The 27,653-nt window shown below is 36.1% G+C and overlaps 1 protein-coding gene across 2 annotated transcripts in view; it reads right to left on the minus strand.

The window, feature by feature from the left end:
* Positions 1 to 207: 207 nt before the first annotated feature.
* Positions 208 to 27,653, minus strand: part of GNAI1 (G protein subunit alpha i1) — a 37,483-nt gene continuing 10,037 nt past the window's right edge. The window contains exons 2-9 of one of the 2 annotated variants that reach the window (XM_035335488.1): positions 14,797 to 14,839; positions 14,572 to 14,713; positions 10,960 to 11,117; positions 9,810 to 9,938; positions 4,571 to 4,700; positions 3,185 to 3,338; positions 2,100 to 2,314; positions 208 to 1,999 (exon numbers count right to left, since the gene is read on the minus strand). In XM_035335488.1, the coding sequence (XP_035191379.1) occupies positions 2,124 to 2,314; positions 3,185 to 3,338; positions 4,571 to 4,700; positions 9,810 to 9,938; positions 10,960 to 11,117; positions 14,572 to 14,713; positions 14,797 to 14,839 (947 nt within the window). In that variant the 3' untranslated portion in view covers positions 208 to 1,999; positions 2,100 to 2,123. Of the gene's footprint in view, positions 2,315 to 3,184; positions 3,339 to 4,570; positions 4,701 to 9,809; positions 9,939 to 10,959; positions 11,118 to 14,571; positions 14,714 to 14,796; positions 14,840 to 27,653 lie in introns of both variants that reach the window. The other variant, XM_035335479.1, reaches the window with a different exon arrangement.

Genomic DNA, 27,653 nt, shown 5'->3' on the forward strand with positions numbered 1-27,653 from the left:
ATTCCCCAAATTCTCAAATTGAAGCTGTTAGGAACGGTAGTTGAGGAAAAATATTTAGGAACTTATCAATAATAACAATTTTATGCTCATTATTTTTTTTCTGTTCTTGCAAAAACTTTTGACTTTATCTTCTCATTTTTGCTACCTAGTTATCTCTATGCAGAAATATTTCTATCAGCATTCTTAAGGAAGAACATTTCTTTCAAGCAAGGCACAAAATTTAAATTTATTTATGTAATTTGATTAATCCCAATTTTTGTTTACATCAAGTACAAAAACCAACTTGAATGTAGGTGTAAATACAATTTCCACAAAGTAGTTCAATGAGATTTAAAATCAGTTACATATCCAGAACTGTAAAGCACAATTAAAAGCAGCCCAGGATATACAGATTGTTTACCATAACTGCTGAAAGATCTCAATGTATGAATATATTTAACAACCTCCAGTTATAAATTAGAAATTCCTTTCTAATCTTTCATTTGAAACACGTAGGAATTTTGTACCTAACAAAGGAAACATCAAAGAATAAGTGCAGTTTTACTTAAGCTGAGGCCTAAATGAAACACATACACAATTAGAAATTAAATAACAGAACAATGATTTGAATATTTTGGTTGAGCATTTCTAAGAACATATAAGCTACGATAATATAGAAAAATAGCAACAGATTAAAAGACTTATTTTCAAAGAACTTACAGTGTACTGTAGCTGCCTGGAATATTCTAAACAAGTATAGAAAATCATACTTCCAAGTTTGGTATGTTTGTATTTTCTAGATGAAATACATTTGCGACAACCATCCATGAACTTATTTACAAATAGAAGCTTATTCCTTTTAAAATAGGTATAAAAATCAGTTTTGGCACTAACCGTAAGGCAATGGATGACAAATACCTTAGATTGCAAGTCACATAATGAAAGCACAACCAGAAGAAAATCATAATCTTTAACTTATTATTTAAAGAGAATATGAGACTTTAAATATCACTAAATTAAAAAAATCAGTATCTGCAAAGTCACTGAATCACCTTACTCAACATAATGAAGATTATTTTTATATGCAACAGGAAATTGCTTTAATTCATGAAAACATTGTGCCATGTCTAGTTGGAGAATTTAATATTTCTGTGGTTATTAAATTATCAAAATAGTTTTAGTTTTTATTACCAGAAGATAGCAAAGAGTTAAAGGAGAAGGCAATTTTAATTCTCAAGAATAATAAAAAAAAAACATAACTCTGAAGTCCTGCCTTTGTTAAGGACATTTTTATAGACCATTCACTCCAGTGATTAAAGACCACAGTTTCAATTTTTTTTTTTATTTCTACAACTGTATTTTTAACAACTTCCTTTTTGCATTTCCATGAGCTTCAATAATAGCTGAACCTTAAAATTCAATTTCTCAGTGTTGCCACATTTGTGCTGAAAAGACTGCAAACCCAGATTTCATAAGCTGTGGATTTAAGTTTTAAAAATATTTTTTTATTTACCCTAAATTTATAAAAACATTTTTTCAAAACTTAAGGCAAAAAAAAACAAGTTTTATTGGTTACGTTTCTTTAAATGTGAGCAGGTGTATGAGGCTGTTTAAATATCAAAAAAGCTAACGCCATATACAGTATTACCAACAAAAGTAATAAGGCAGCATGCACCCTCAAAATGAAAAGAAAATTTAATTTTACAAGATGTTTAAATAATCCAAAGACAAAAGGTGTCTGTCTCCTCTAACAATATCTTCATAAACCATGGAAATTTTAGAGGACACCAAGTTACTAAAATATTCCATTCAACGTTTATACAAATACATTACTACAAGTTTACATACAGTCAAAAGACATCTCAGTGTTACCTAATTACTTAAATTTACAAGACAAACATAAATAAAGCTGTTAAAACAGGCAAGTACAGTACTGATCTATCATTCAGCACAACATATTTTATATTTCTTTCAACTTGAAACCAATCAGATTAGAATTGTGCGAAGTCGTTCTTCAAACCTAAAAATAAAGTAAAGAGAATTAAATATATCTATGCAAGTTTCACACAACATGGGCATATTCCAAATGCCTAAGTCCTTTTTTCAGGAATATAATTTACCATTTAACAATCTCTTCTCTGTTATTAGAATAGGCCACAGTCTTTAAGGTTATTTTTAATAATGACATCAGTTACAGCATCGAAAACAAACTGCACATTTTTTGTATCTGTGGCACATGTGAAATGAGTGTAGATTTCCTTCGTGTCTTTTCTCTTGTTAAGATCTTCAAACTGACATTGAATGTAAGCAGCTGCTTCTTCGTAAGTGTTTGATCCTAGAAGGAAAAAAGTACTCAGGTTTCAAACAGAAAGAACAAGATGTATACAATATCTTTGAGGGAAGTTATTTCCAAATAGTAACTGAAATAAATAGCTACTTAAACCTAAGAAGGAGTGCTGATTTATGTAATTTCACAGCCCCTGCTTTACAACAAAATGTGTGGGAAACCCTGTGGACACATTTTTAATAATTATAGACTAAGGACTGCAGGAAGAGTATTTACTGAAGTGGCAGATGGAACAAATCATTAGTGACTTAACACTGTTCCCTAGACTAGGATATTTTGCTTCCTTCACTTTCACTTTTATGTTTTTAACAGTTTTCTTTATTTCCACACAAGGTCCATTAAGTTACAAACAAATAGCATATATTTCTCCTAAGCCTTTTTTTTGACTCCAATTTAATATTTCCTGTAAAATAGAACAGTCTGAAGTTACAATGAAAATGATAGATAAACAGTCTAAGACTTATTTAATAAACTTTTGCTACATATTTCCTGAATAAGCCAACTACTTCTAATATGTATGTATACTCTCCCTTCAAATAAACTCTCATGTATGCTCAGGGATTTCTGCTCGGTTAAAAAAAGGACAAAAGATAGGAGGACAACAGAATAAAGAATGGGCTAAACAGATTAGGTTGACGAGCACCGCAGCAGTAATGTAAATGCTATCAGTGGACCAGCATTATTTCATCTCGTTGAAAAGATTAATTTGTTTTCAGCACTATTTTATTTGTGATTCATAGAAAACATCTACCAACTTAAACTATATTTTACTGAAATAATTTGGACACCTAGAGTTATTCCTCCTAATTTGTGCATCAAAAATAAGGAAATTACTTGACATCTGCCCATTCCCAATACCTGCATATTCAGGGTAGCAAATAGTGAGAGGACTCCTCTTGATTTTTTCTTCAAAAAGATCTTTCTTGTTCAGGAAGAGAATAATAGAAGTGTCGGTGAACCATTTATTGTTGCAGATACTGTCAAACAACTTCATGCTTTCATGCATCCGATTCTGTAATTTGGAAAACAAAACAAACAAACAAAAATCTTACTGTATTTCATCAGATTTCAGTTGTAAAATCAGGATACATATTTTCTGTTAGCCACAAATTAACTAGGTAAGTTGTAAAACTAAATTTCCAGCATACAGAACCATATTTTACCAAAAGAAACATAGAAAGACCAAAGAACACTTTCATGTACCTAATGGTTTTTGAAGTTTTTTTCCAACATAAATGATTCCGTGATTCTGTGAGTAGGGTTTAAGCAACTACTTTTTCTCATTTACAGGCTTCAGTTTTTTCTAATATGATAGGAATTTTTAGTGTGTTTTGACATTTCACAGTAAGGATATTATAGAAAGGTTTCCAAGTAACCTGAATTTGCCTTCCACTTATTAGATCTTTCGAAAATTGAAAATTAAATTCTACATGTAGTCAAGATTCCAACATAAGGAAAGGAGTAGTTCCAAAGAAGTAGAGAATTAAAAGAGCAGGTTGGTGGGTTTAAAAAATAAATAAATAAAATAACTCAGTAGAAAAATTATCCAACATGTAAGTAATTTGGCAATGCTTCCAGCCATTTAAGTTACAAGATAGCAGATATGACCTCTTTTGACAACATTTGACTTGAAGGTGTGTTTTTTTCTTCTTTCCTCCTCCAATAGCATTTTGCAAGAAGCTACAGAACACAAGGAGTCTGTTAATGATTTACACACAACAGACTAGCATCACTTTTGACTACCCAGATAATAAAAAGCATACACTCTGTGCATAGTGACGTGGGAGGAGTCACATCTTGAAAGAAGAGAAAGCATAGGAAAGGAAAAGAAGATTTCTACAACTAAGGAAAGAGAATTGAGTAAAACATTTAGGAAGAAGAAAAACATGAAGGCTGAGGAAGTGAAACAAAATGTAATGAAGAAACAGATAAAGCCATTTCTTATAATATATTGCTAGCATCTTTAAAAAGACTAGGATATGTATTACTGACGTCCTCATTAATTTCTGGAACATGAAAAAATGCAACTGAAAAGAATACTCCTCTCAAAGTACACCTGAGAATATGAGGAAATATTTTTGAAAATTGAAAGCACAAACTCTATCACCATTTCTCTGAAACCTTTCACACAAAGTCTATATATTATAAAGGAGTGCTACTGTAAAAGAGATATTGAGCTTTCCTTTCAAACTTATTCAGTTTCTATATAACAACCATTCTTTTCTTCAACACCAAGGTACTTGCCATTTCCTCATCTTCAGCCAAAACCAAGTCATAATCACTTAATGCCACACAAAAAATAATTGCTGTAACACCCTCAAAACAATGAATCCACTTCTTCCGCTCTGATCTTTGGCCTCCAACATCAAACATTCTGTAAAACAGAAGTACAAAGCAGGAAATGAACTTTGGAATTTCCAGCTTTCTGGATGTTAAGTGATAAACTCTGAAATCATCAGCTGGGCAAGCTTAATCAAAGAATTTTGAAAAACAGTATAAAATCTGCAACATTTATTTAGATTTAACATCTTAGCATAAAAACAATATATAAAAAAAAAAACTTAAAAATTAAAAAAAGTTTTACTATACATTTCACAAAACATAAGAGGGAGTTGAAAGGTATATAAACCTGCTTTTTTATAAATAATTTGTATAATACAATTCATTTATGAAATTATTTGTAAATCTATAAAATAAAAATACACAATGCTAGATTAACTAAGTGCAAACTATATAAAGGTTTTCATCTTTCTCCCAAATGAAGGAAAAGTCTTAAGTAATAAAAGGTTAAGAATATAAAATTCTTTACAACCAAGGACAGGGCTGTCTGTTTCAGTACTCAGGAGAAAAAAGCTGTACTAAGAAAGTTGGACACGAATAACACTTTATTATTAGCTCAGTATTCTGAATCCAAATCTAAATGTAAAATATATTTCTCAGTTTTTGAGATTTAACCTGGAATCTCTACAAACTGATGATTTTCAGCTCACCTCTACTAAAATAAATTTTAAAATGATTTTTTTCAGTTGACCATGTTTAAACAGAATTTTTATTTTTTTAAAGAGACACTAAACATTATTTAAAAAATTATATTCTTAAAAGACAAAATAGGCATCAAATAATAAAGAATAATGATAATTTTCCTCTAATAAAGACAGTTTTTGGAAATGCACTTAGGAGGAAAAACATAGCTATAAAGTTGTTTTTTTTTTTTAAACTGAAGTAGAGTAAAAGAAAAAGACCACACTCCAGAAGATCAACAAATTACCACTGTATAAATTAATTTGCTTTTCTCTGCTATCTACATACCTTAATGGCCATTTCCCAACTGTTCTGAGCTACAGTGACTGAAATTCTCATATCATTATGTACTTAAGTATTTTGCAAGCCAGATATAATGAACTAAACCAATAAATAACTTCATCAAAAACAGGATAACACTGCTATCCTGAAACAAATGTACATAGCTGAATCTTCTCAGTAAGACAGAACGCAGACTTTTTCACCTGTCTTTTTCCTGTCACAGAACGAGAAGCCTTGTTTCAAATTCTTTCAATTACTTCCAGTTTCAAAACAATGTGAAAAGGTCACCAGAAGACTTCTTTAGCTTGCTTAGAAAATACTCTATCATGCAAAAATTGAATTCTTTCTCCTAGTTACAAGGAAATGCAATTATTCCTTTTAAGAAAGGCCTGACTTTTCATGCCTTCAGTTGATTTTTTCAAGTAATTTTAATTTCCTTCTAAATTATCATGAAGAAGCAGAAAATTCAGTAGGTATAAAATTGTTCATATGGGAGGGGGAAGACAGAAGGGGAAGAAGAGGACAAACCATTTCCTGCAACTCCACCCTGTTCTAAGTAGTAAAATGGTCAGCATTTTAAAAGAAGGTGTGGGGAGCTGGGGGTCGGCCTCTTTTTGCAGGTAACTAGTGATAAGACTAAAGGGAATGGCTTCAAGTTGTGCCAGGGAAGGTTCAGCTTGGAAATGAGGAGACATTTCTTCTCAGAAAGAGCAGTCAGGCATTGGGATGGGTTGCCCAGGGGATGCCTGTCCCTGGGGGTGTTCAAGGAAAGGTTGGATGTGGTGCTTAGGGACGTGGTTTAGTGGGTGACATTGGTGGTAGGGGAACGGTTGGACGAGATGATCTTGGAGGGCTTTTCCAACCTTAATGATTCTATGAAAAGCCTTATTTGGTTATAGAATGCCATACAATCAGTGAAAGAAAAACAAAGTAACAACTGTTAAGATGCATAATTATAATTCTTGTAAAGATATACCAGCATGGCCTGAATCATTCAGGATTATACCAGTAATAAGGCTACCACACTGAGGTCTTTTGGTAGACAGCATGGCACGTAGGCTTGAACAACAACATGTTGTTTATAGAACATACCAGAATATGAGCAAGAAAGTAACTAAGAAATTAAGAAAATTGTTCCTTGTTTCTTTTTTGTGGATACTAGCTTTTAAGGAACATGATAAATTAAAAGATCTATACCAATGGCAGTACTGTAATACCAAACTGCATGGATCTTAACTGGATTAAGCACATCTTACGGCACCACTCAATACAAAAATATTATTACTAAGATGGTAATTGAGATGTGTAAGGAAACATGGCAAAAAAATTGCACATTAATAAAGAACTGTAGTAAAAAGAACTCTTTCAAAGAACTACAAAAATACGTAAAAAGGAATAGACCTGCACAAGAAGCGTCACATTCTTGTGCATTTGGTGCTCTTATGGTATTTTATGGTCCTCGTAACAACCAACATTTTGACTTCTGCAGACTACATTGCAGTATGGATTCTGGGAAGGGAGGGAAAACACAGAAGACTGAAGACTTCTAGAAGATAAAAAGTGTAATTTCCAGTTTATATGGGCAGATGTTGATTTTAGACAGAAGTCTTTGTTTCAGTTCAGAACAGCCTTTCTGCCAGTAGCATTATTTCACCAATGTTGTCTCTTTTTGGGGTTGTTTTTCTAACAGCGTACAGAAATTTCCAGTTCCTTACATAAACTACCTTTTCACACTCATCTTTGATTTTTTTATATATGCTAAAGCTTAGTGCTAGGTGAAGTTTTGGCACCAGTTTGATAGTGAACATCTCAACAGAAAGTAGTATGAATCTGATGGTTTGGCTTTTGTTGTGAAGGTTCTTCTACTTATTACATCGGTACAGAGAAAGACAGGCAAAGAAGAATTATTTGGCACACAAAATTCTTCAAAAAAGATAAGGTTGTAGTATCTTTCCAAATAATTAGCCATTCCAAACAGAGTGGTCGCAAAGTTCCTAAGCCTTGCATCTGCCCCATCAGAAGCCTGTATACATAGAGAGTTGGGTCACAGTCGCAGAACACTGAAACACTGACAGCAGCTGCCTAATCTGCAGACAAATTTAAAAGTTTTAAAGAATGAGAAGCTTAAATTCTTTACAGATTTATCCTCCTAATGTGGGAGGGTTGTGTGCAAGCCCATCCTTTGCCTCAGGTACTAAAACTCATACTGCAGTCAATGGAGCTACTCAAAATAATCATGCATTGCTTATTCATAATAAATTAGTCTACAATGAACTACAAGAAATACAAGGCAGTGCTGAAAGAAAGTTTGTAACAGCCGAATCTACCTCCCTTATCTAAATAATGATGTCATTAAAGAAATGCTTTATTGACTTTCTATTTCATTTACTTAAAGAAAGCAAACATTTCCAGTGAGATTGCAAGGTGCCTATGCCATATTAAGACAAATTAATTCACTGAACTAAATGTAAAGCGCTAAAGATGCTTCTCAAGTCATCACCCTACTAATCTATGTTACTTAACTATATAGGTAGCTTTCTAAAGGGTTTATCAGCAATTGTGCAAATTTAAGGACTTGTGCAAGTATTTCATTAGCACATTGGTTTTTTTGTAACTAGTGTTGCCATATTTGACATGTTCTGCTTCTTTCAGGTTATTTAATCTGAGAATATGATTCCAGGACCCATACAAATGTGGAAAATGTGACATTTTTCCAGTTACTAGTTATTTATGATGATTTTTGAGTTTGTTAAGGTTATACAAGTTGTTTTTTTTTCTCCAAGCCCCAGCCTTGCAGAAGACTTCTTATTTGACAAATATTTTAATGTAGGGTGAGTGGTTATCAAAAAAAGATAAGATATATATCTGGAAAGTCTCACTTTTATTAAAACTGAATGCATCATTGATCATCTAATTTTCCTGTTTTCCCCAGGTTGTAAGAGGAGAGGTGGGGTACAAACATAGACCAACTGATTTAGTGTACTACATAAGATTAACTGAACTCCTTCAGCTGCAACTTGTCTTTTTTAGAAATTTTAAATTGTTCTGAGTCCCTAGATTTTTATAAAAAATATATATATATAAAGTAGAGAAGGAAACATTAAAAGAGGCTTGTCTTTCTGATCGAAATCTGTTGGAGATATTATAACCTCTAACAAGGTCTTATGCTTAGGTATACTCATTATGCAGGTGATCCTCATTCTTATTGCCCGATTAAAATGTTCCACAAATAATGCATTTTCAAAAACATTTCTAAGATTACTCCCTAAGAACTTAAAAATGAGAAAAAAAGGATTCCTCAGAACACTTTAAGAGCTATTATTTAATGGAGAAAAAAAAAAGTGTACACTTATACCCCTAAAATTAAGAAACAAAATATATTTTCCACAGTACTGGTGATCCTGAAGCATCAATATTACAACACTTAGTAAGCAATTACATGAAAAACAGCATTTCCCATGACAATGCTGAACAAATTTACTGGACAGATGTTCCAACAACTATGCCTACACAATCTAAAATATACATACAATGCAATTTTTACTGAGATTTCTCTTCATTCTTGCTAATCAGGAGTAGTTACAATAGTATTACATTTATATTATCCTTTGCTATCATCATGGATGTCTTAGGACATAAAACGTTCAGAATATTGATGTTATTTTGTAAACCTCACATCATAGGGAACATAAATCACAGTCTTTCATCACTAAATAAAGTACTACCTTAAAAAACTACCATTCAGTTTTGAATTCAGTTCTCCATGAAAATTGAGTTGTTTCTTTAACAAGAGCAACAAATGTTTACAAGCCTCTAGTTCTACAACTGAATTTAAATGGAAAAATCTGATAGAACAGCTACATATGAATGCAATATAATATTGAGTATTATGAGATTTGATTTACATAGAAAGTATCTTTACAAAAAGCTTCCAATATAAAAAAAGCATTTATTACTTAATACCTCCATATTTATCATGAGTTATGATAGGATTTCAAATTACTCCAATTTGCCTTCAGAAAATTGAGCCAAGCATGAAGCATGAAGTTTTTCAGCTAAAAGAAAAATAATCAAAATTGTGGCTATACAAAATTTGTTAAATTGCATTGTTAAAAGTGTATCCAAAACAACTTTAGAGAAGCCATAAAAGACAGATAAACATTCAATATAAGTTACATACTTGAAGTGAAGATCTTTGAAAGTAAAGTGAGTTTCCACTATTCCTGTAGTTTTGACTCTAGTCCTGAGAACATCCTGCTGGGTTGGAATGTAGCTGGTTTGTGCTATCCTGTCCAAGTCATTCAAGTAACTGAAGGTAAAAATAAACACTGCTTTCAGTTATTCCTAAAATAGTAACCAGATAATTGCAAAGAATCACAGAAGGCCTAGGTCTATTCATTACATTGTACCTGAGTTTTATATGAACATCTGTCTCTGACGTAAGGCAGAAAAGATAAGACACACATTATTTTCCTGCTATTTATTTTACCTTCTTTTTTTAAGTAAAGTTTTAGATACTCTTTCATCCTAGAAGAAAACATATAATAATTCTTTGTATTGGGGTCAATTGTATGAAATCCCAGAATGTAAACATGGTTCCACATTCACCAATGTTATTTGGTGAATAAGACTAGAAGACGACTTCAATCTTTGTAACCTCAGTGAACTACAATTTACTTTGAACTATAAAGCAAAAACTAATTACTCTGGAACTGGTAACAGGTATGAAAAGGACAACCCAGTATGTTGGCCAGAATTAATACATATTTTTAAACAATGCTAAACATGTGACCAGTAACTTTATATCAAGAATCTCTAATTACACATTTTTTACAATATTAAACTCCAGTCACTAACAATTAATATTAATTATTGTGATGCACACCAAGAAGCGTGAAGTTTCTCATAACAATACAAATCTTACTTGTGCTTTCGGCATAGTGATAGAAAAGATATGAAGTTCTCCCTTTACCGTAACCAGAAGTTAGCAATTTTCAGGATAAAATATGATTTAAAGACCAGCTTTCTGATGAAATTGGAGAAGAATTTATCAAAAACAAACAGACGGGGAAAAAAAAAAAAAAGAAAAAAGCTGAACAGAGGAAGTAAGTTATCCTCCAAAGGATTTAAATTCCGTTATACCACACCTTTTCCTCTCCATTCTCAAAAGTTATGTCCACTGTTCTGACCCAAGCAGACAAAATCTTTGTCTAGATACTTCTAAATTTTCTATTTTTACGGGAACAGAATTACTCAAAGGTTAGACTTCTCTTATATTCCTTTAGCTACTACTTAGAAAACAGAAGTCTTGTTTTTCACATAGTACTTACTAGGCAGCAGAGTCATTAAGCTGGTATTCTCTAGATCTGTTGAAACAAGCTTGTACTCCACTGTCTTTCCACAGTCTTTTGATAACACCAGCAAGCTCTGCAGTCATAAATCCTTCTTCTGCGGCTCCGGCTAACACAAAGAGTTGACGAGCATCATCCTTTAGGGTGCAAACAAAAAGTGGAGAGATAAACATTAAGAAATATAACAAAGCTGTACTATACCTTCTCCTGTCACTCAGGATTAAGAATTATATTCAGCAAAGGAATAGGTTACTTAACCTGGTATACATTAATGTAACCACACAAAAAAATGTGAAGGAAAACAATTAGTTTTCTACATAGAATATGACTTCCCACCTTTTTTTCAACAGAAAAAGACAAGGCCACTCAATTTCACAGGAGCTGACAAAACTTCTGATCAGTTTGTCACTTGAAATGAACTTCTATAAATGGAAGTAGTAACATATGTTGTGCTGAAGTCTAAGGTTGACCTTATTTGCTTAGCGTATGCCACAAACTGACTGGAATAGTTACAATGCATATTAGAACCTTTGGATATGCAGATGTATATTGACTGCAGAATACAATACACATTAATCGTGTAAACTTCAAAGGTTTGTTTGTAATTGACAAATACTCATTAGTAAAGAGAAATATACTTTAAACTTTTCCAGATATATCAGTTATACATATCCATCAACTTAACTATTCTACATAGAGCAAGATTTCTTGGTAACTCCACGTGAAGAAATCAAGTGGTTTTCTTGTTTATTTGGTCACGTTTTGGTTTGTTTGTTTCTAAGAAACACAGCAATTGGTGCATTCCTATAATGACTGCCTCTGAAAATGAGGCTATTGGAGTACAGGATATCAATCCAGCAGTCTCCTTTAACAGAATTTGAAGAGTTGTCTAACTTATCTAATTCTGACTGAGGAAAGAGACTAAAAATGTTAGATCTGTAAGATATTGGAAAAAGAAGACAGCAGCTGGGTAGAAGAAAAACATATCCATATCAGTATTTTCACAAGAGTAGCTGCTTGACCGTAGTTACCCTTCGTATGTGATCTATCGCCAAGGTGTGCCAGCCAGCAAAATCAGCACACTTGTGGCTTGTAACTACTACCTACAGCATGTACTGTTTGTCCAATAAATAAACGACAGAACAGATGAGAAAGGAAAAAGGAGGAAGGTGAAAAGAGAGGGGTTTAGGTAAATCAGCTGGAAATTGAAAGTATTTCAAGAAAGAAGAGGATTAAAAATGCAACATGTAAAGTTATTCTCACTGAACAGCAAGTACAGATACTGATGCAAATCTGTAGAAAAAAAAACAGTTTCTATCACCTTTGCTGTTCAAACAATAAATTGTGAGGAATTTCCTCAAATAATTGTGAGGAAAGTAATGGTTATTCTAAAGAGATTGCCTGCTGTAGGCTTAAATAGTCAACAGTTTTATGAGAACTAACAGGGAAATTGTTTGCAGATAGATTGACTAACACTGATATTCACAGCCTGGAAACAAAAAGCTTGTTGTTCAGCCAACTCAAGGTAGACTTAAAGACATTTATACCTATTTGCGTGTACAAACAAGTAGTTATACATATAAACAACAGGTAACTAAGACATAGGTCTTGTGAAAGCTACAATTTTAAAAACGGACATTTGTCAAAAAAAATTAACAGAATACTGATTACTTGTACATCCACAAGAAAAATTGCTAGTAAGAGTTCAGTGGATTGCACTAATAATTGCCTAAAAGAAAGAGCATTAAAGAACAAAGAGTAGGATGATCAGATCTCACTGACTGTAGCTTCAACAATATGCCCACAGAAAAGAAACTTGAATGACAATTCTGGTTTTGAATATTGTTTGTGGATGACAATACCAAGGATCTACAACTGACAAAAACCACAGATCTTGAAGGAAGATCCGATATAATCACAATTCATTGTAGAAGCCAGAAACCGTCAGCCAGTCTTGTCACAAACTATTAAAACGTATTAAAACGTCATTTCAGACCTGACATGGTCTGACTTTACATGCAAAACTTACTGTTTCAAATAGCTCTATACAGTCTCTCACTACATTCTCTAATAATGTGGGATTTTTTTTTATAGAGAGGGTGGAAGAGGTAGCATGAAGAGAGTTATTTTCTATTTTTAAAAGCCCAACCATTAAAATAAGAAGTGTTATTTGTTACCCCCATATCCCTTTTTCTAATCATGGCAAGTACTAGATACCATAAATGATCTAGGACGTAACAGCTGAGTCCTATTTTCATTATTAACCAATGATAGATAATTTCCTTTAATCATACTGCAACAAGGCTGCTTCCATTCAAGTCTAATACTGACTTTCAACAGCAGTGTTGCTCTTTAAAAAGAACGCAGATCACTGAGACCTGCCTAGGTGCTAAGGGATAGATAGTTATTTCACAACCATCCCTGACAAAAGTTTGCATTATCACTTAGATCGTTCTCTGAAGTTGACAAACAGATTATTTCAAGTTGATTCCACCTAAACTCACTCCTCACTCTCTTTTCTTTTAACATGTAGTAAAATTGAATCTATGATCTGCCTTTTCCAAACATTAACTGCCAGACTCCAGATAGGACTTCATCAAACAAATACTGAACTAATATACAGTACGATACCACTCCTGCCCTGGCAAACTTTGGTCTCAAGGTACAACAGAAAACACAAGAACAATGCTAGAGAGGAATCACAACACAAAGCACTTACTAGTTACAGTTACAATTAAGCAGGTTTCAGGTGGAATTAACATATGTACATAAACAAAAGTGATGAAAGACAAAGGAAAATTGTCTAATAATTTACATATGACTACCAAACAGACTTAAGATTTCATTTACAACTTCAATACCCACTTCATGTAATGTTTGTTTCTGTAACAAGCATACCCAATGCATCAAACAAGGTTATTGAGGTCACGCTCTTTTTTAAGAGCACAAACAGATTCACCAGTACAGGGTTAGGATTTGAGAAGATGATAAGCAAAAAGGATCAATTCTGAAGGCTATCCCCAAAAAGTGGATGAAATTGGATTAAAAATGTACAGGAAAGCCTAGAAAAAGACCTCTGATTTCTTGTGAAAAATCCCTAACCCTTGTGGTATGATGAAAAGAACGGATACCAGCAGCAGGGCTATGCCAGTGACTTAGAGTACAATAAAGTTATCTACATTGGAAATCGATATGAAACGGGATCCAGTCCAGAGGTGGGAATGTTTTAGGCACTACTGAGCCTATGAGAAATGCAGCGAACAGCTAGATGCCTACCTGACTACTATGAAGTATGATTACACAGATCGCTGTTTTTTCAAAAAAGCCCTAAGACTCAGGTGTTTAGTTCTCAAATTTAGATACAATTTGGAGAACTGTATCTAAACCAAATAGGTATTCTGATTTAATGAAGAGCTGATTGCTCTGTAGAGAATTGTGCCGTGATAGAAAACTAAACACTGATCTTTATCAAACCTTCTAACCTACAAAGGTTTTTAGATAAGAGATTTTTTCCAGGAAATAACAACGGACAAAAACTGAAAATGAATGGATATTTCGGCTTTATATATGCATGAGTACTTCAATACTCACAGCCCTGGTTGGATCACCAAAGTCTATCTTCAACCTCCCCATTGCTCTAATGATAGCAATAATGGACTGAATGGTGTTACTGTAGACAACAGCTTTGTACTGTTTACATTCTTCTTCTGAATAACCAGCTTCGTGGATAATCCTATGGAAGAAAAATAAATAAATTCTCTATTCAAATAATAATAATAATAAAACATTTCTCTATAAATATTTTACCATACTTACTTCATTTGTTTGACAATTGTGCTTTTCCCTGATTCACCAGCTCCTGAAAAATAAATATGAGAAAATTCATTATACTTCTACTCATCTGTGACAAGGCATATAAAGTAAGTTTCTACATTTTAAGTACCTAACCAATGTAAAGAACTTCTGTAGTTCAAAATGTGCTTCCAAATGGAAGTTTCAAAATCAAGACATTTTAACAAGAAATCATTCAACTCTGAGAAGATTTTGTAATGCAAACAGATCACCAGTTGTCCAATTCAAATATGACCAAAGCAATCTCTAACATCTTTAAAGGTCACTGTGACCAAAGGAAATCCCTAGTAAAGGCTGTATTCCTCTTAAAAAAAAAAAAAAAAAAAAAAAAGGCAAAAATCTGAGAAACTGTAAAGCCAATCAGCCTCACCTTTTTCCTCAGACTAACGATACAGCAAGTATTCCTGAAAGTCACTTCCAGGTCCACAGAAAACAGTAAGTTTTCTGGGAAACACTAGGAAGGATTTATCAAGGGCAAACTGTGCAAGTAACTTGATAACATTTTTATGAGGAAAACAGCTGATTCTGTGGAAGTAGAACACCAAAGGATGTTATTTACTTTGTCTCCAGTAGGGATTCCAATGTCATCTACCATAGTATCCTTGTACCAAATTGGTAAATATTGATGTTGAGGTGTCTGAAAACCTGTATAGACAGCCAAACCTGAAGGCTTGTGATCTATCAATCATTTAAAATCCAACTGGAAGCCACTTACAAAAGAGAATCCTCAGAAGCTGATACTGGCTTAACACTATTTAACATGTCCATCAATGACCTTAAAACTAGGATGGAATGCTCCTGCATGACGTCTGCAGTCAACATCAGGCTTGGAGGTCAGGAGGTAGTCAAAGTGTTGGGTGACCAAAGGTGTTATTCAGAGGGTCCTCAACAAACTAGAGCTGAACCTCAAGACACTGAAATGCAAAATCCTGCACATGGCACAGAATAACCCATGCAACAATACAGGTATGACGTTAATGGGTTAGGGAATAGCCTTACACAAAATGACTGCAGGATCAATGACCTGAACAGTCAGCAGTGAGCTCTTGATGAAATGAAAGCGAGCCATATTCTGAGCTGCTGTAGTGGGTTTGTCTGGGATGGAGACAGCAGCCCAGACAGTGCTGTATTTTAGATTTGCGGTTAAAACAGTGTTGCTAACACTCCAGTATTTTAACTATTGCTGAAAAATGCATGCACAGACAGTATCAAGGTTTCCTCACTCTGCCCCTGCCCCCTAGGATGAAGGTGGGCTAGGATGAGGAGTTTAAAGAATCAAAGACTGGTTTGGGTTGGAAGAAAACTTTAAAAAGCACCCAGTTCCAACCCCTCTGCCGTGGAAAGAGACACCTCCCACCAGACCAGGTTGCCCAAAACCCCATTCACCTTGACACTGAACACTTCCAGGGATGGGGCATCCACAGCTTCTCTGGGCAACCAGGTCCATTGACTCACTGCCTTCATAGCAAAGAATTTCCTCCTTATATATAATCTAAATCTTCCCTCTTTTAAACCATTCCCATTTGACCTATCACTATACGCACCTCTAATGTCCAAGTAGAAGATCTGGTTTTGACAAACATACTACTCATAATAGAGTAGCAACAGAACTCAGATTCTGAAAAAAGCACTTTACAGAAATGTAGGCAAGAACGATGAACACTAACCTCTACAAGTTGCTGAAAAATACCACAATTTTTGACAACACAACAGATCCAGGAACCATAGTTTTATTGGAGTAGACAAGATCAATGCATACCTTCCAAGAACCAGGGGGCACCATGACAAAATCAACACTCGTAATAGCTACCAACTAGAAGACAAGGCGTTTTAACCAACACTACACTTGCAAAAATACAATTATGAAAGTTATTTGTTACTGTGACATCGGAAGCATTTATAAACTAAATTAATACTTAATCTAGAAATAATTAATTGTGTGCTTCAGCACAAATAGGTATCAATGGTTTAATTTCATAAATAAAACTGATCTTTATTTTGCTTTGGTTTAATATTTTTATTCAGATCACATGAAAAATAGCAAATCTCCCTTTTATACCTCTGTATTCAAGAAAAATCTTGGAGATAAATGTTACTACAGCATTTAAATTACACTACCTTGTGAAATGCTTCCTGTTAAAAAATTACCATATTCGATTAACTGAGCAGCTCACTGTCAGGGCTGGTCATAAGATCATAAATTATTTTATCATGCCTTCTACTCAGTTTTTCTTAAGTTGATTAGCCTTCTTTCTCTACAGCGTCAGCATCAAATTGTACCAAATACCTAAAATTCTTGTAAAAGCCCTTTAAATAACATAGAATCATAGAATGGGTTGGATTAGAAGGGACCCTAAAGATCACCTAGTTCCAACCCCGTGCCATGAGCAGGGACACCCTCCACTAGACCACACTGCCCAAAGCCCCATCCAGCCTGGCCTTGAACACCTCCAGGGATGGGGCATCCACAGCTTCTCTGGGCAGCCTGCGCCAGTGCCTCACCACCCTCAGAGTAATTTCCTCCTAACATCTAATCTAAATCTTCCCTTTTTAAGTTTAAAAACATTCCCCTTGTTCTGTCATTATCTGCCCAAGTAAAAGTTGTTCTCCATCTCTTTTATAAGCCCCCTCTAAATATTGAAAAGCTTCAATAAGGTCTCCCTGGAGCCTTCTCTTCTGAAGGCTGAACAGCCCTAGATCTCTCAGTCTGTCTGTACAGAAGAGGTGCTCCAGCCCTCTGAGCATTTTCATGGCCCTCCTCTGGACTCACACTAATAGGTCCATGTCCTTTTTGTGCTGGGGGCCCCAGACCTGGATACAGGGTTCCAGATGGAGCTGCATGAGAGCAGAGCAGAAGGGCACAAACCCAGCCTTCCCCTGCTGGCCACCCCTCTGTTGATACAGTCCAGGATGTAGTTGGCTTTCTGGGCTGCAAGCATGCACACTGTTGGGTTATGTTGAGCTCTGTCCACCAGAACCCCCCAGTCCTTCTCTCATTGAGTTCTTCTCCCCAGTCTGTCCTCATGTCTGGGACTGCCCTGACCCAGGTGCAGCACCTTGCACTTAGCCTTGTTGAACATCATGCAGTTCACATGGACCCGCTTCTCAAGCTTGTCCAGGTCCCTTTGGATGGCATCCCTTCTTTCTGTTGCATCATCTGCACCACTCAGCTTGGTGTCATCTGAAAACTTGCTGAGGGTGCACTCAAACCCATGGTCTATGTCGCTAATAAAGACATTAAACAGTACTTGTCCCAAGAACCACAAGACATAACCACAAACACCCATAATAAAAGTATGAAAAAAAATAAGCAACTTATTACAAAGCACCTAATATTAATAATGAGCTCTTGAAAAATGCACTCTCCTACTTTATCTACTGCAAAATAGAAATAGCTTTTTTTTTTCTGCTGTTCTTGTTTTTGTCTTGGGGGAGGAAGTATTCTTAAAAAAAAAAAAAAAAGCTTCATGCTAAATTGCCTGCAGTTTGACTAATAACCTTTCTAAAATATATCAGAAAAATGACACCATACTCACTGTCCCATACTGAAAGGAGATTCACTATTTTTGCATTCCAGAAAGCAGAGCCAGGCTTTCAGATAGATGCAGAGCTGTGCTGATATAAAATATCCTTTCCTTTATCTCAGTGCGTTCTGTACAGCAAAATGAGAACTTGTAGAAAGTATTACATGGGAGCAAGCAGAATTAAATATTTCATGTGACAGCTGCACATAAAATGTCAGAGATGGCCATACTGTCACAATGAAACACTATCCAAATTTATTCAGACTTCAATGTATATTCCTCAATCATCTAGTAAAGGATGCTATTTATCACTTCTGGTACTGGCATATTTGATTTCAGCTTCACTACTGCCAATAAATTTAACACTGAGAGCCTTATTGGTTCAGACAGTAATATAAAAATATCATTACAATTGTAATAATATAAGAGAATATAAGAGAAAATGATAAAAAGAGATGGCAGTGCTGCTCTGACAAGATAAGCAGCAGTGTATCAGTTCCATACTTGAAAGAATGGTGGTTTTTTTTTGTTTGTTTGCTTGGTTTTGAATGAAAGTAAGTTAACTGTCAGGTCATCACCACTCTGACAAACGAAGGCTTTAGAAACTGACGAGGATTTTCATCTCTCTTGCACACTTGATGTCCTTTGTAACACATCATAGGAGCTCCTCAGTAAGACAAGTCAGAGGGCAACACATATCCTATGAAAATACCATTTAAAGCATGGAGTTTTCTTCAAAGCTTTTGTTGACATAGTCCAGTATAACATCACCTGTGTCTAGTACTCTTATTATACCTGTTTGCCAGAAAGCAGGTAGATCCTTATGCTTCATTATGCAAGCTGACAGTGTGGAAACAATGTTCACCTTCATCAACACAACTGAACATAAGAAACAGAACCGTGTTTCCTGCATAGACCCTACTATATAGACACTAAATAAATTGTCATTTTTCTTTTGAAGCCAAGTTTCAGCTTTGGAAACCACGGCGGGGGAGGGGGGGGGGAAGGGGTTTAAAAAAAATTAGGCTTCTTTGTGTGGAAATTTCTTTAAAGAAAAAAGAAGTATTTAACAGACCAATTGCATGTACAGCATTCTGAATGAACTGAGTAGGGCTACCGGGTATCAAGACTCAAATCTCAGAAACAGCTAAACCAGTGTTTGGCTCTCCAAGCTGCTATCAGACCAATTACACAATAACTTACTCAAAATATTAAGACAACTGTGAAATTTTAGCAAACATCATTATAAGCAGGTTTAATACTCCTTTACTTTCTAAATGGAGGACATCTGTATTCAAAAATAATTTTTAAAAGTATTTTTATAATTTGACTAAAAATAACAGGTCGGCAAAAATGTTACTTTAAACTACCCTCAGTACCTCATGATTTATTATCCCCCACACTGCCCACATAATAAGTATTCCAGACCTACAGATTTTACAAACAAATGTTTTATGAACTCAAGCATAGAAAGTGATGGTTTTAAGTTCTAAGATCTTGACAGTAACATTTTAAACTTGTGAAGGACTTGATAATTGCTTACTGAAGAAGCTACTTGTATATCAAAATAAATAGCAGTCCAAACTATTTCAAGTACATAGTATTCCTCTTTGGGAGAAACCAACTGTTAAGTGCAACCATTTCTAATCATACAAAGATATTCCTGGCAATGTAACCCAAAAATAAATCTGGATTAAATTTGAGTGAAAGAAATACTTGGTTGAGTTAGATAAAAACTGAAGAGTAGAACAAGGCTGGGTTTGAACTACCAAATCAACCTGAAAAGGATCAGAACCTACAAACGAGGAATAGTCTTGTATGTTTCCAGAGAAGAGTTCAAGTATGGACAAGAATAATTAATATAAAACTTTCAATGCATACTTTTCAGCTCTTCAGACTGTAAAGCAAAATACTTGCACCAGACTAACTTAAATAGACAGGCAAAGTTTATATTAGATAAATAAATTGTTGGATTAATCCCCACAACTCTCCTACCCAGTCTTCCACCAGATATTACCACTTTACAGTAGCAGATACAAGGTGAATGGTGCTTGCTCCTCAGCTATCCCTGAGGACAGCACAAGCAGAATGCCCAGTGATTGCTGCTGCTTCTGCTATGGGGACTGTAACCTCTTACAATATCACAGAGTTGTCAGACAGCTTGCAAATATCACCTCCTGAATTTATCACTTCATGAAACATTACAAGAAATGAGACTTCTATTAGAACTCGAGCTGTTAATCATTGTTACTATATGCAAAAACACCTACGTGCCAGCTAGCACAAGAAAAACGGTGAAAGCTTGTTTCTACATATCCACTAGACAGGCTGGCCACTAACTGAAGCATTCTCCCACACCAGCCTCTACACAAATATACTGGTCTCTGGTCTCTCTATACTCCCCACAGAGTTTATGTGCTCCCCCTTCACCCTTTCTGAAACCGCATTGTCAATTATGCTTCTTAATCATATAATGGTTTGGGTTAGAAGGGACCCTAAAGATCACCCAGTTCCAACCCCCCTGACATGAATTTCTTCCTAATCTAAATCTACCCTCTCTTAGTTTAAAGCCATTCCCCCTTGTCCTATCACTACATTCCCTGACACAGAGTCCCTCCCCAGCTTTCCTGTAGGCCCTCTTTAGGCACTGGAAGGCCGCTGTAAGGTCTTCCTGGAGCCTTCTCTCTTCAGGCTGAACAACCCCAACTTCCTCAGCCTGTCTCCATAGGAGAGGTGCTCCAGCCCTCTGATCATCCTCGTGTGCCTCCTCTGGACTCGTTCTAATACGTCCACATCCTTCTTGTGCTGGGGGCCCCAGAGCTGAATGCAGGGCCTCAGGAGGAGTCTCATGAGAGCAGAGCAGAGGAGGACAATCACATCCCTCACCCTGCTGGCCACACTTCTGTTGATGCAGCTCAGGATGTGGTTGGCTTTCTGGACTGCAAGCACACATTGCTGGTTCATGTTGAGCTTCTCATCAACCAACACCTCCAGGTCCATGTGCCTTAGCATAGTTTCCAGGAGGATCTGCTCCATGATTTTGCAGGGCTCAGAGGTGAGGCTGTTAGTCCCTGGGTCTTCTTTATTTCCCTTTTTAAAAACAGGGTTGTTTCCCCTCTTCCTGTCAGCAGGAACTTCACTGGACTGCTACGACTTCCCACATATGATGGATAATGGCTTAGCAACTACATCCACCAGTTCTCTTAGGACTGCGGATGTATCTCATCAGGTCCCATGGACTTGTGCACCTTCAGGTTCCTCAGCTGGCCTCGAACTTATCTTCTCCTATGCTGGGCATTCTCCCTTTGCCTTCTGGGGCCTTGGCTACGTGGCTGGAGCTCTTGTCGGTAGACTGAGGCCAAAAAGTCATTTAGTACACCTCAGCCTTCTCCATATCCCCGGCAACCAGGTCTCCTATTTACTTTTGGAAAAGGCTCACAATTTTCTTAGCCTTCCTTTTATCACTGAGGTAACTATAGAGGCCTTTCTTGTTGTCCTTGACATCCCTGGCCAATTTTAATTCTAACAGGCTTTTCTACCCTGCTCTATGGCTGCCCATAAAATGTCTCTGTATCTTTCCCAGGCTATCTGTCCTTGCTTACACTCTCTGTAGGCCTCCTTTTTCTGTTTTGAGTTTGTCCAGGAGCTCCTTGTTCATCCACGCAGGTCTCCTGGCATTTTTGCTTGACTTCTTCTTTGTTGGGATGAATATTAACCAGCTTTCTTGGGCACCTCTTTTGTCCATGTCCCATCGTACTCTACCAAGCAGATCCCTGAAGACAAAGTCAGCTCTCACAAAGTCCAGGGTAGTGAGCTTGCTGTGTCCCCTCCTTCCTGCCCTCAGGATGCTAAACTGCACCATTTCATGGTCACTGCAGCCAAGGCTGTCCTTGAGCTTCACATTCCCCACCAGCCCCTCCTTGTTGGTGAGAATGAGCTCCCGCACAGCACATCTCCTCGCTGGCTCTTCTATTGCTTGGAGAAGGAAGTTATCATTAATGCATTCCAGCCCTGATGTGAGGTCCTTCCAACAGATAACAGGGTGGTTGAAGTCCCCCATGAGGACCAGGGCTTGTGAATGTTATGCTGCTTCTGTCTGTCTATTGAAAGCCTCATCTGCTTGGTCTTCCTGATCATGTGGCCTGTAGCAGATCACCGCTATAATGTCATCTGTCCATGCCCTACTTCTAAACCTGGCCCATCAGCTCTCTGTCAGCTCCTCATCCATCCCCAGGCAGAGTTCCATGCCCTCTAGCTGCTCACTGACAGAGGGCAATGCCCCCTCCTTGGCTCCCCTGTCTGTCATTCCTAGAGCCTGTATCCTTTTCCATTCCAATGCTGCAGTCATGGGAGCCATCCCACCACGTCTTCATAATGCCAATGAGGTCATAACCCTGCAGATGTACATACATCTCTAACTCCCCTTGTTTATTTCCCATGCTACGTGCATTAGCATAGAAACATTTGAGTGTTGAAGCAGTTCTGTAAGGGCATCTCAGGCTTTGGAGAAAGACTCCCTCCTGCTGGTCCTTGTTGTTGCCAGCTTCTGATCAGCTACCATCTTGCTTTCTTCTAATTCTGTGGCAGCTACAACTGCTGACAGCTTGTACTTCTTTTCCCCATTTTTGTGGAGTCAACCAAAGATTCTCTCTTAAAGGGCACTCATTACTTATGAAGTGGCATTAGTCTGGAAATTTCTGCAGCAACTGGAATTTGAATATGTCAGCAGATTTTGAATGAATCAAGAATGAAGCTGTGTGAGTGTTATCTGGAAGAAAAATTTCAGTAACTTAACAATGCAGTAATGGACTGTGAATCCCAGATTACATCGCTGGTTGAAGCCATAAGAGTGACAGATTCTAAAATTGTGACACTGACTCAGATGAAATAACTGAGAAATTTCTCAAAGTTTCAGTAGCCACATGCTGGTTTATTTCTAGAGAAGAATAACTATTTAAACCTACAATCCATTATCTCTTTTCTAAAAAGTGCCTTTTCAGAACTAGTTATAACTGATTATTTCTTTCCCAGGCCTTTGGTACCACGCTTACTAGGATCTTTGAAATCAATAATACAAAGCAAAATAGTCATTACACTATAAATTAAGCATCGTTTAAGAAAATTGATATTATGAAAGGTTATGTCAAGAAGCAATTGCATAGTAACTCATGTCACCATCCTGTATGCTTATCCAAATCTCCAATCATCTAAATACCTCCAATAATCTAAAACTTCCTTAACTTTCTTAAATATGTAGGCTACTACTACTATAAAAATATAAGTTATAAAGACCGTATTCACTAGTTTAGTACCAAAATAACAAAGTGTGTGTTTTACATTCAGTATAGCCCTCTGGAGCACAATGAATTCTAAATAATTCATTCACAACAGACTCCATTTTGCAAACTTTAAGGTAACTTTCCATTCGTGTCTTTATCGTTAGAAGCACAAATTAAGTTTCCAGATATTTCAGATTCTCTAATAGTGCTTAGCATCTTTTCACAACAAAGATGACATGAAACCATCTTTTCCTGTTAAGATTTGATGCATGTGGTAAGCAGATAGCCTAGCACGTATTTTTATACCTAGCTGTGGTGGTTTTACTGTGCTAGGCAGATGAACACCACAACCGCTCTCTCCCTCCCCCTCCTCAGATGAGGAGGGGAAGAAGTAAAGGAAAGAACAACTCACGGGCTGAGATAAGGATAATTTAATTAAAGAGAAAAAAAAATATTAAGGAAATATTATTATTAATTAAACTAATCAACTAAAGGGAAAAAAGGGAAAGGGGAAGAGGGAGGGGGAAAGGGAATAACAACACAAACAACTAAAGGCTATGTGGAAGTGCAGAGGAAAGAAATTAATCTCTGCTTCCCACAAATGAGCGATGCTGGACTACGTCCTTGAAGCAGGGCCTCAACGCACGTAGCTAGTGTTCGGGAGGAGGACAGACGTTTTCGCAACGAGAGCCCACCCCTCCCCTCTTCTTCCTTTTTCCACCTTTTATTGCTGAGTGTGACATCATATGGTATGGAATATCCCTTTGGTTGGTTTAGGTCAGCTGCCCTAGTGATGTTTCTTTCTCACTTTTTTGCCCACCCCCTAGGAGGGTCAGAGAGAGTCCTGATGCTGTGCCAGCACTTCTCAACAGCAGACACAACACTGGTGTGATACCACTGCTGTTCTAGCTACAAGTGCAGAGCGCAGCACTGTATGGGCTGCTGCAGGGAAAGTTAACATCCCAGCCAGACCCAGTACACTAGCTCTTCAAAACTGTTCTTTTAACCACTTTCCTCAATTGTTTCAAATTACTGGCTGTACAGCTACTGTTGTCTAGTAGAAACCCTTCTAACATTATCTACATGAATTATACTGTAACCATACTATGAACTAGTTGTCTCACCATAAAGGAGGGCACCAGTACTGCCCCAGGCATGAGATTTTAGAAACACTGAAATATGCAAAAGGAAATACATCTTTTTAAAGTAGTTTCAGTTCCAAGATATTATATCTTTTAAGAGCATATAAGAAATCTCTTGAAAGAAAACAGAAACATTGCCTTAGATGAGCAACAGTGTCATCATAATTTAAAATCTGAAGCATTTTCTTCAATATATAAATTCATATGCATAGCTTCACACAAATGGTATGAGATGTCCAAACCACCAGAACCATGACAAGCTGAGACTCAAAGGTTTTGAAATAAGCCTCTTACTTGATTATGCCAAAAATTAAGAGAATGGATAAATTCTTAGAGATGAAAACTACAGTTGTCAAACAGCACACATGATCACTAAATGCCACACCACCAACAGATAAAATACTTGTAGCTCCAAGTTTACCTAATAAGGCAATGCCAAGAGCAGCTTGATAAGACTATCAGTTGACTACTCAAATGCATCAAAGACCAGCCTCCATGCTACTATCTTCTAAAAGAATTGGCAATCTCCTAAAAATTCAGCCTAGACATTTGGTGTTTTTATTGGAACAGCAAAAACCAATCTACTCTTCAAAATTAAAGACTTTAATTTGTTTGTTAGTTAAAAAGCGTAAGTAAAAGAAGTTATCTTCTGAGTGCACATATTGGTATGCTCAGAAATAATAATCACTATATAGTTTGAAGTCATGTTATGAAAGGATATGATTAAAGATATTTTAGAGTGTGAGTTTGAGTGAGTATTGTATGACCCCACTACATGCCAAGTGCTCCAACAGAAAGAACCACCCTCTTTGGTCTTACTTTTTTCAAGACGGCTAATGTCAAATTCAGCCAACAGAATACAGCATGCCTAATACAGATCATTAAACATCTAGAAGTCCACACCGTCCTTTTTTCTTGACAGTGTGGTTGGCCTTCATGGTCTTTCACAGTTCACTAAGCCATAAACACATTGTGCAAAGATGGGAATCAGTTCTGTGACTGAGATACCAGAGAGAACGTCTGCTATTAAGCAGACAATCATTAATCACAACCAAAGAAACTACAAAAAAATCACAACTGCTACAGAGGTATACATTATGCCCGTTATTCTGGTGGAGACATATAACAAAAGAACCTGGAATTCACATCTCATGCTCCACTTGCGATTCAGAACAACACTATTGTAATTCCTACAGTTGTGACAGTTCCAATTGTCCCTGCCACCTCAGATTACTGTGTAATGATACAAACAGTTGGGAAAAATCAGAAAGCAAGGTGGTTACATTAATAACAAAACAGAAAGATCTCTCATGTAAATATGATCTGTTTTTCTTTGTTGTTTTTTTTTTTTTTAAAGCTCTATTTGTCATGCGACATCAAGGCAAATGAGATAAATGGGTATTTATTGTCAAAGTTTATACCAGGGCAAATGCAGTTATACTAAAGGTCAGCCCATTATTTTTAAAAGTAGTGTAATAAATCTTAGTTCACTCAAATTCTTAGTTTTCACCCATGTCTACAGAGGTTTTCATCTCCTATAGCTTGAGGACTATGAGATCCATATAAATAAGGAGAATAAACACATGGACTGTCAAACTAAATTCACTACCAAAAGGTCTCTACCTCTACTAAAAAGTTGTAGGGACACAGAATGAAATACTAAATGAAAAGGTCTAGCTATCCAGGTGGATCTTTTTCAAAAACACGTTCAGAACTCTCATTTGTATTTGAATCAGAAGAAATAAAAATTACATGTATTTTTCACACAAAGCTCCCTACAAGCAAAATGTTATTTCTGATTAACACTTCTGAAAGAAAAATCTATTTTTTAAATAGACTTTGAATTAAACAATTGGTCTCAAAACTGAAAGCTTTGCAGTTTATCAAATTTCAACCCATTTGAACAGGCAGTCACACCCAAAAAGACCAGAAGTGAGAAATAAGATACCTATATAAATAGCAGTTTGTTAGCCTCAAACAAGTATTTTTGTCGACATTAGTTCTAATCTAACACCAAAAGAACAGCAGACAGAAAATAATCTAAGTAGCTTCTCATCTATGAAATAAAATGACAGCATTTGCTAGCAAACACTGAGTCACTAAAGCATATTAGAAGGAATCCTTGTTAATGTCTTTAAGAGCTTTAGAAGGCATATAATGGTTTTGCTAAGAGTCTACCAGATTTAATACGGATCAGTAACTGAATCAGCATACAGCTGAGAAATCCAATTTCAAAACGCTTAAAGAAATATTTAATGCATCAAAAATGCAGACAACACTTAAACGAGACTTAGCAGCCTACTTTCAGTCACTCTTATACTGTACATCACTAGAAGATTCTGAAATGAATGGGAACTCAAAATTATATTTAATTGACCAAAATCTGTAAGTAATCCAGACAGTTGTCTCTTTTACTCCCAGTTCTGTTCTCACATTTCAATACTCCACTCACATCATACCCAGTTTATAGTGTTGGTATGATTTTACTGTTTTAACTGGAGACTAGTATCTCCATTCTTCTGTGTACTCTACTGTTTGGACACGGAGCTGGTAATTATGGTTCTTACCCACTACCATCTGGCTTCGGCAGGAAGCACTGGGCAGAAAAGGACTCTTTCTAATCAAGACTACAACCTCTAAGTTAGAACGGCATTCAGAAGAATAAGGAAACATAGGTTTGACTCTCCTTAGACTTGGAAGGAAACCAAAAATCACATGCTTCTTGAAAAAGACCAGCACTATCTCCTACTCCAGCAATGTTTTAAAATAAAAGTAGGTTTTGAATGAACTTAAGAAGTCTACCAACTGGACCTAGAAGGTAAACACAATTTCACATGATTGTTAGTTTACAGTACAATTCAATTAACAGAGAAATG

The sequence above is a fragment of the Oxyura jamaicensis genome, chromosome 1 (genome assembly GCF_011077185.1).
Source record: "Oxyura jamaicensis isolate SHBP4307 breed ruddy duck chromosome 1, BPBGC_Ojam_1.0, whole genome shotgun sequence".
Lineage (NCBI taxonomy): Eukaryota > Metazoa > Chordata > Aves > Anseriformes > Anatidae > Oxyura > Oxyura jamaicensis.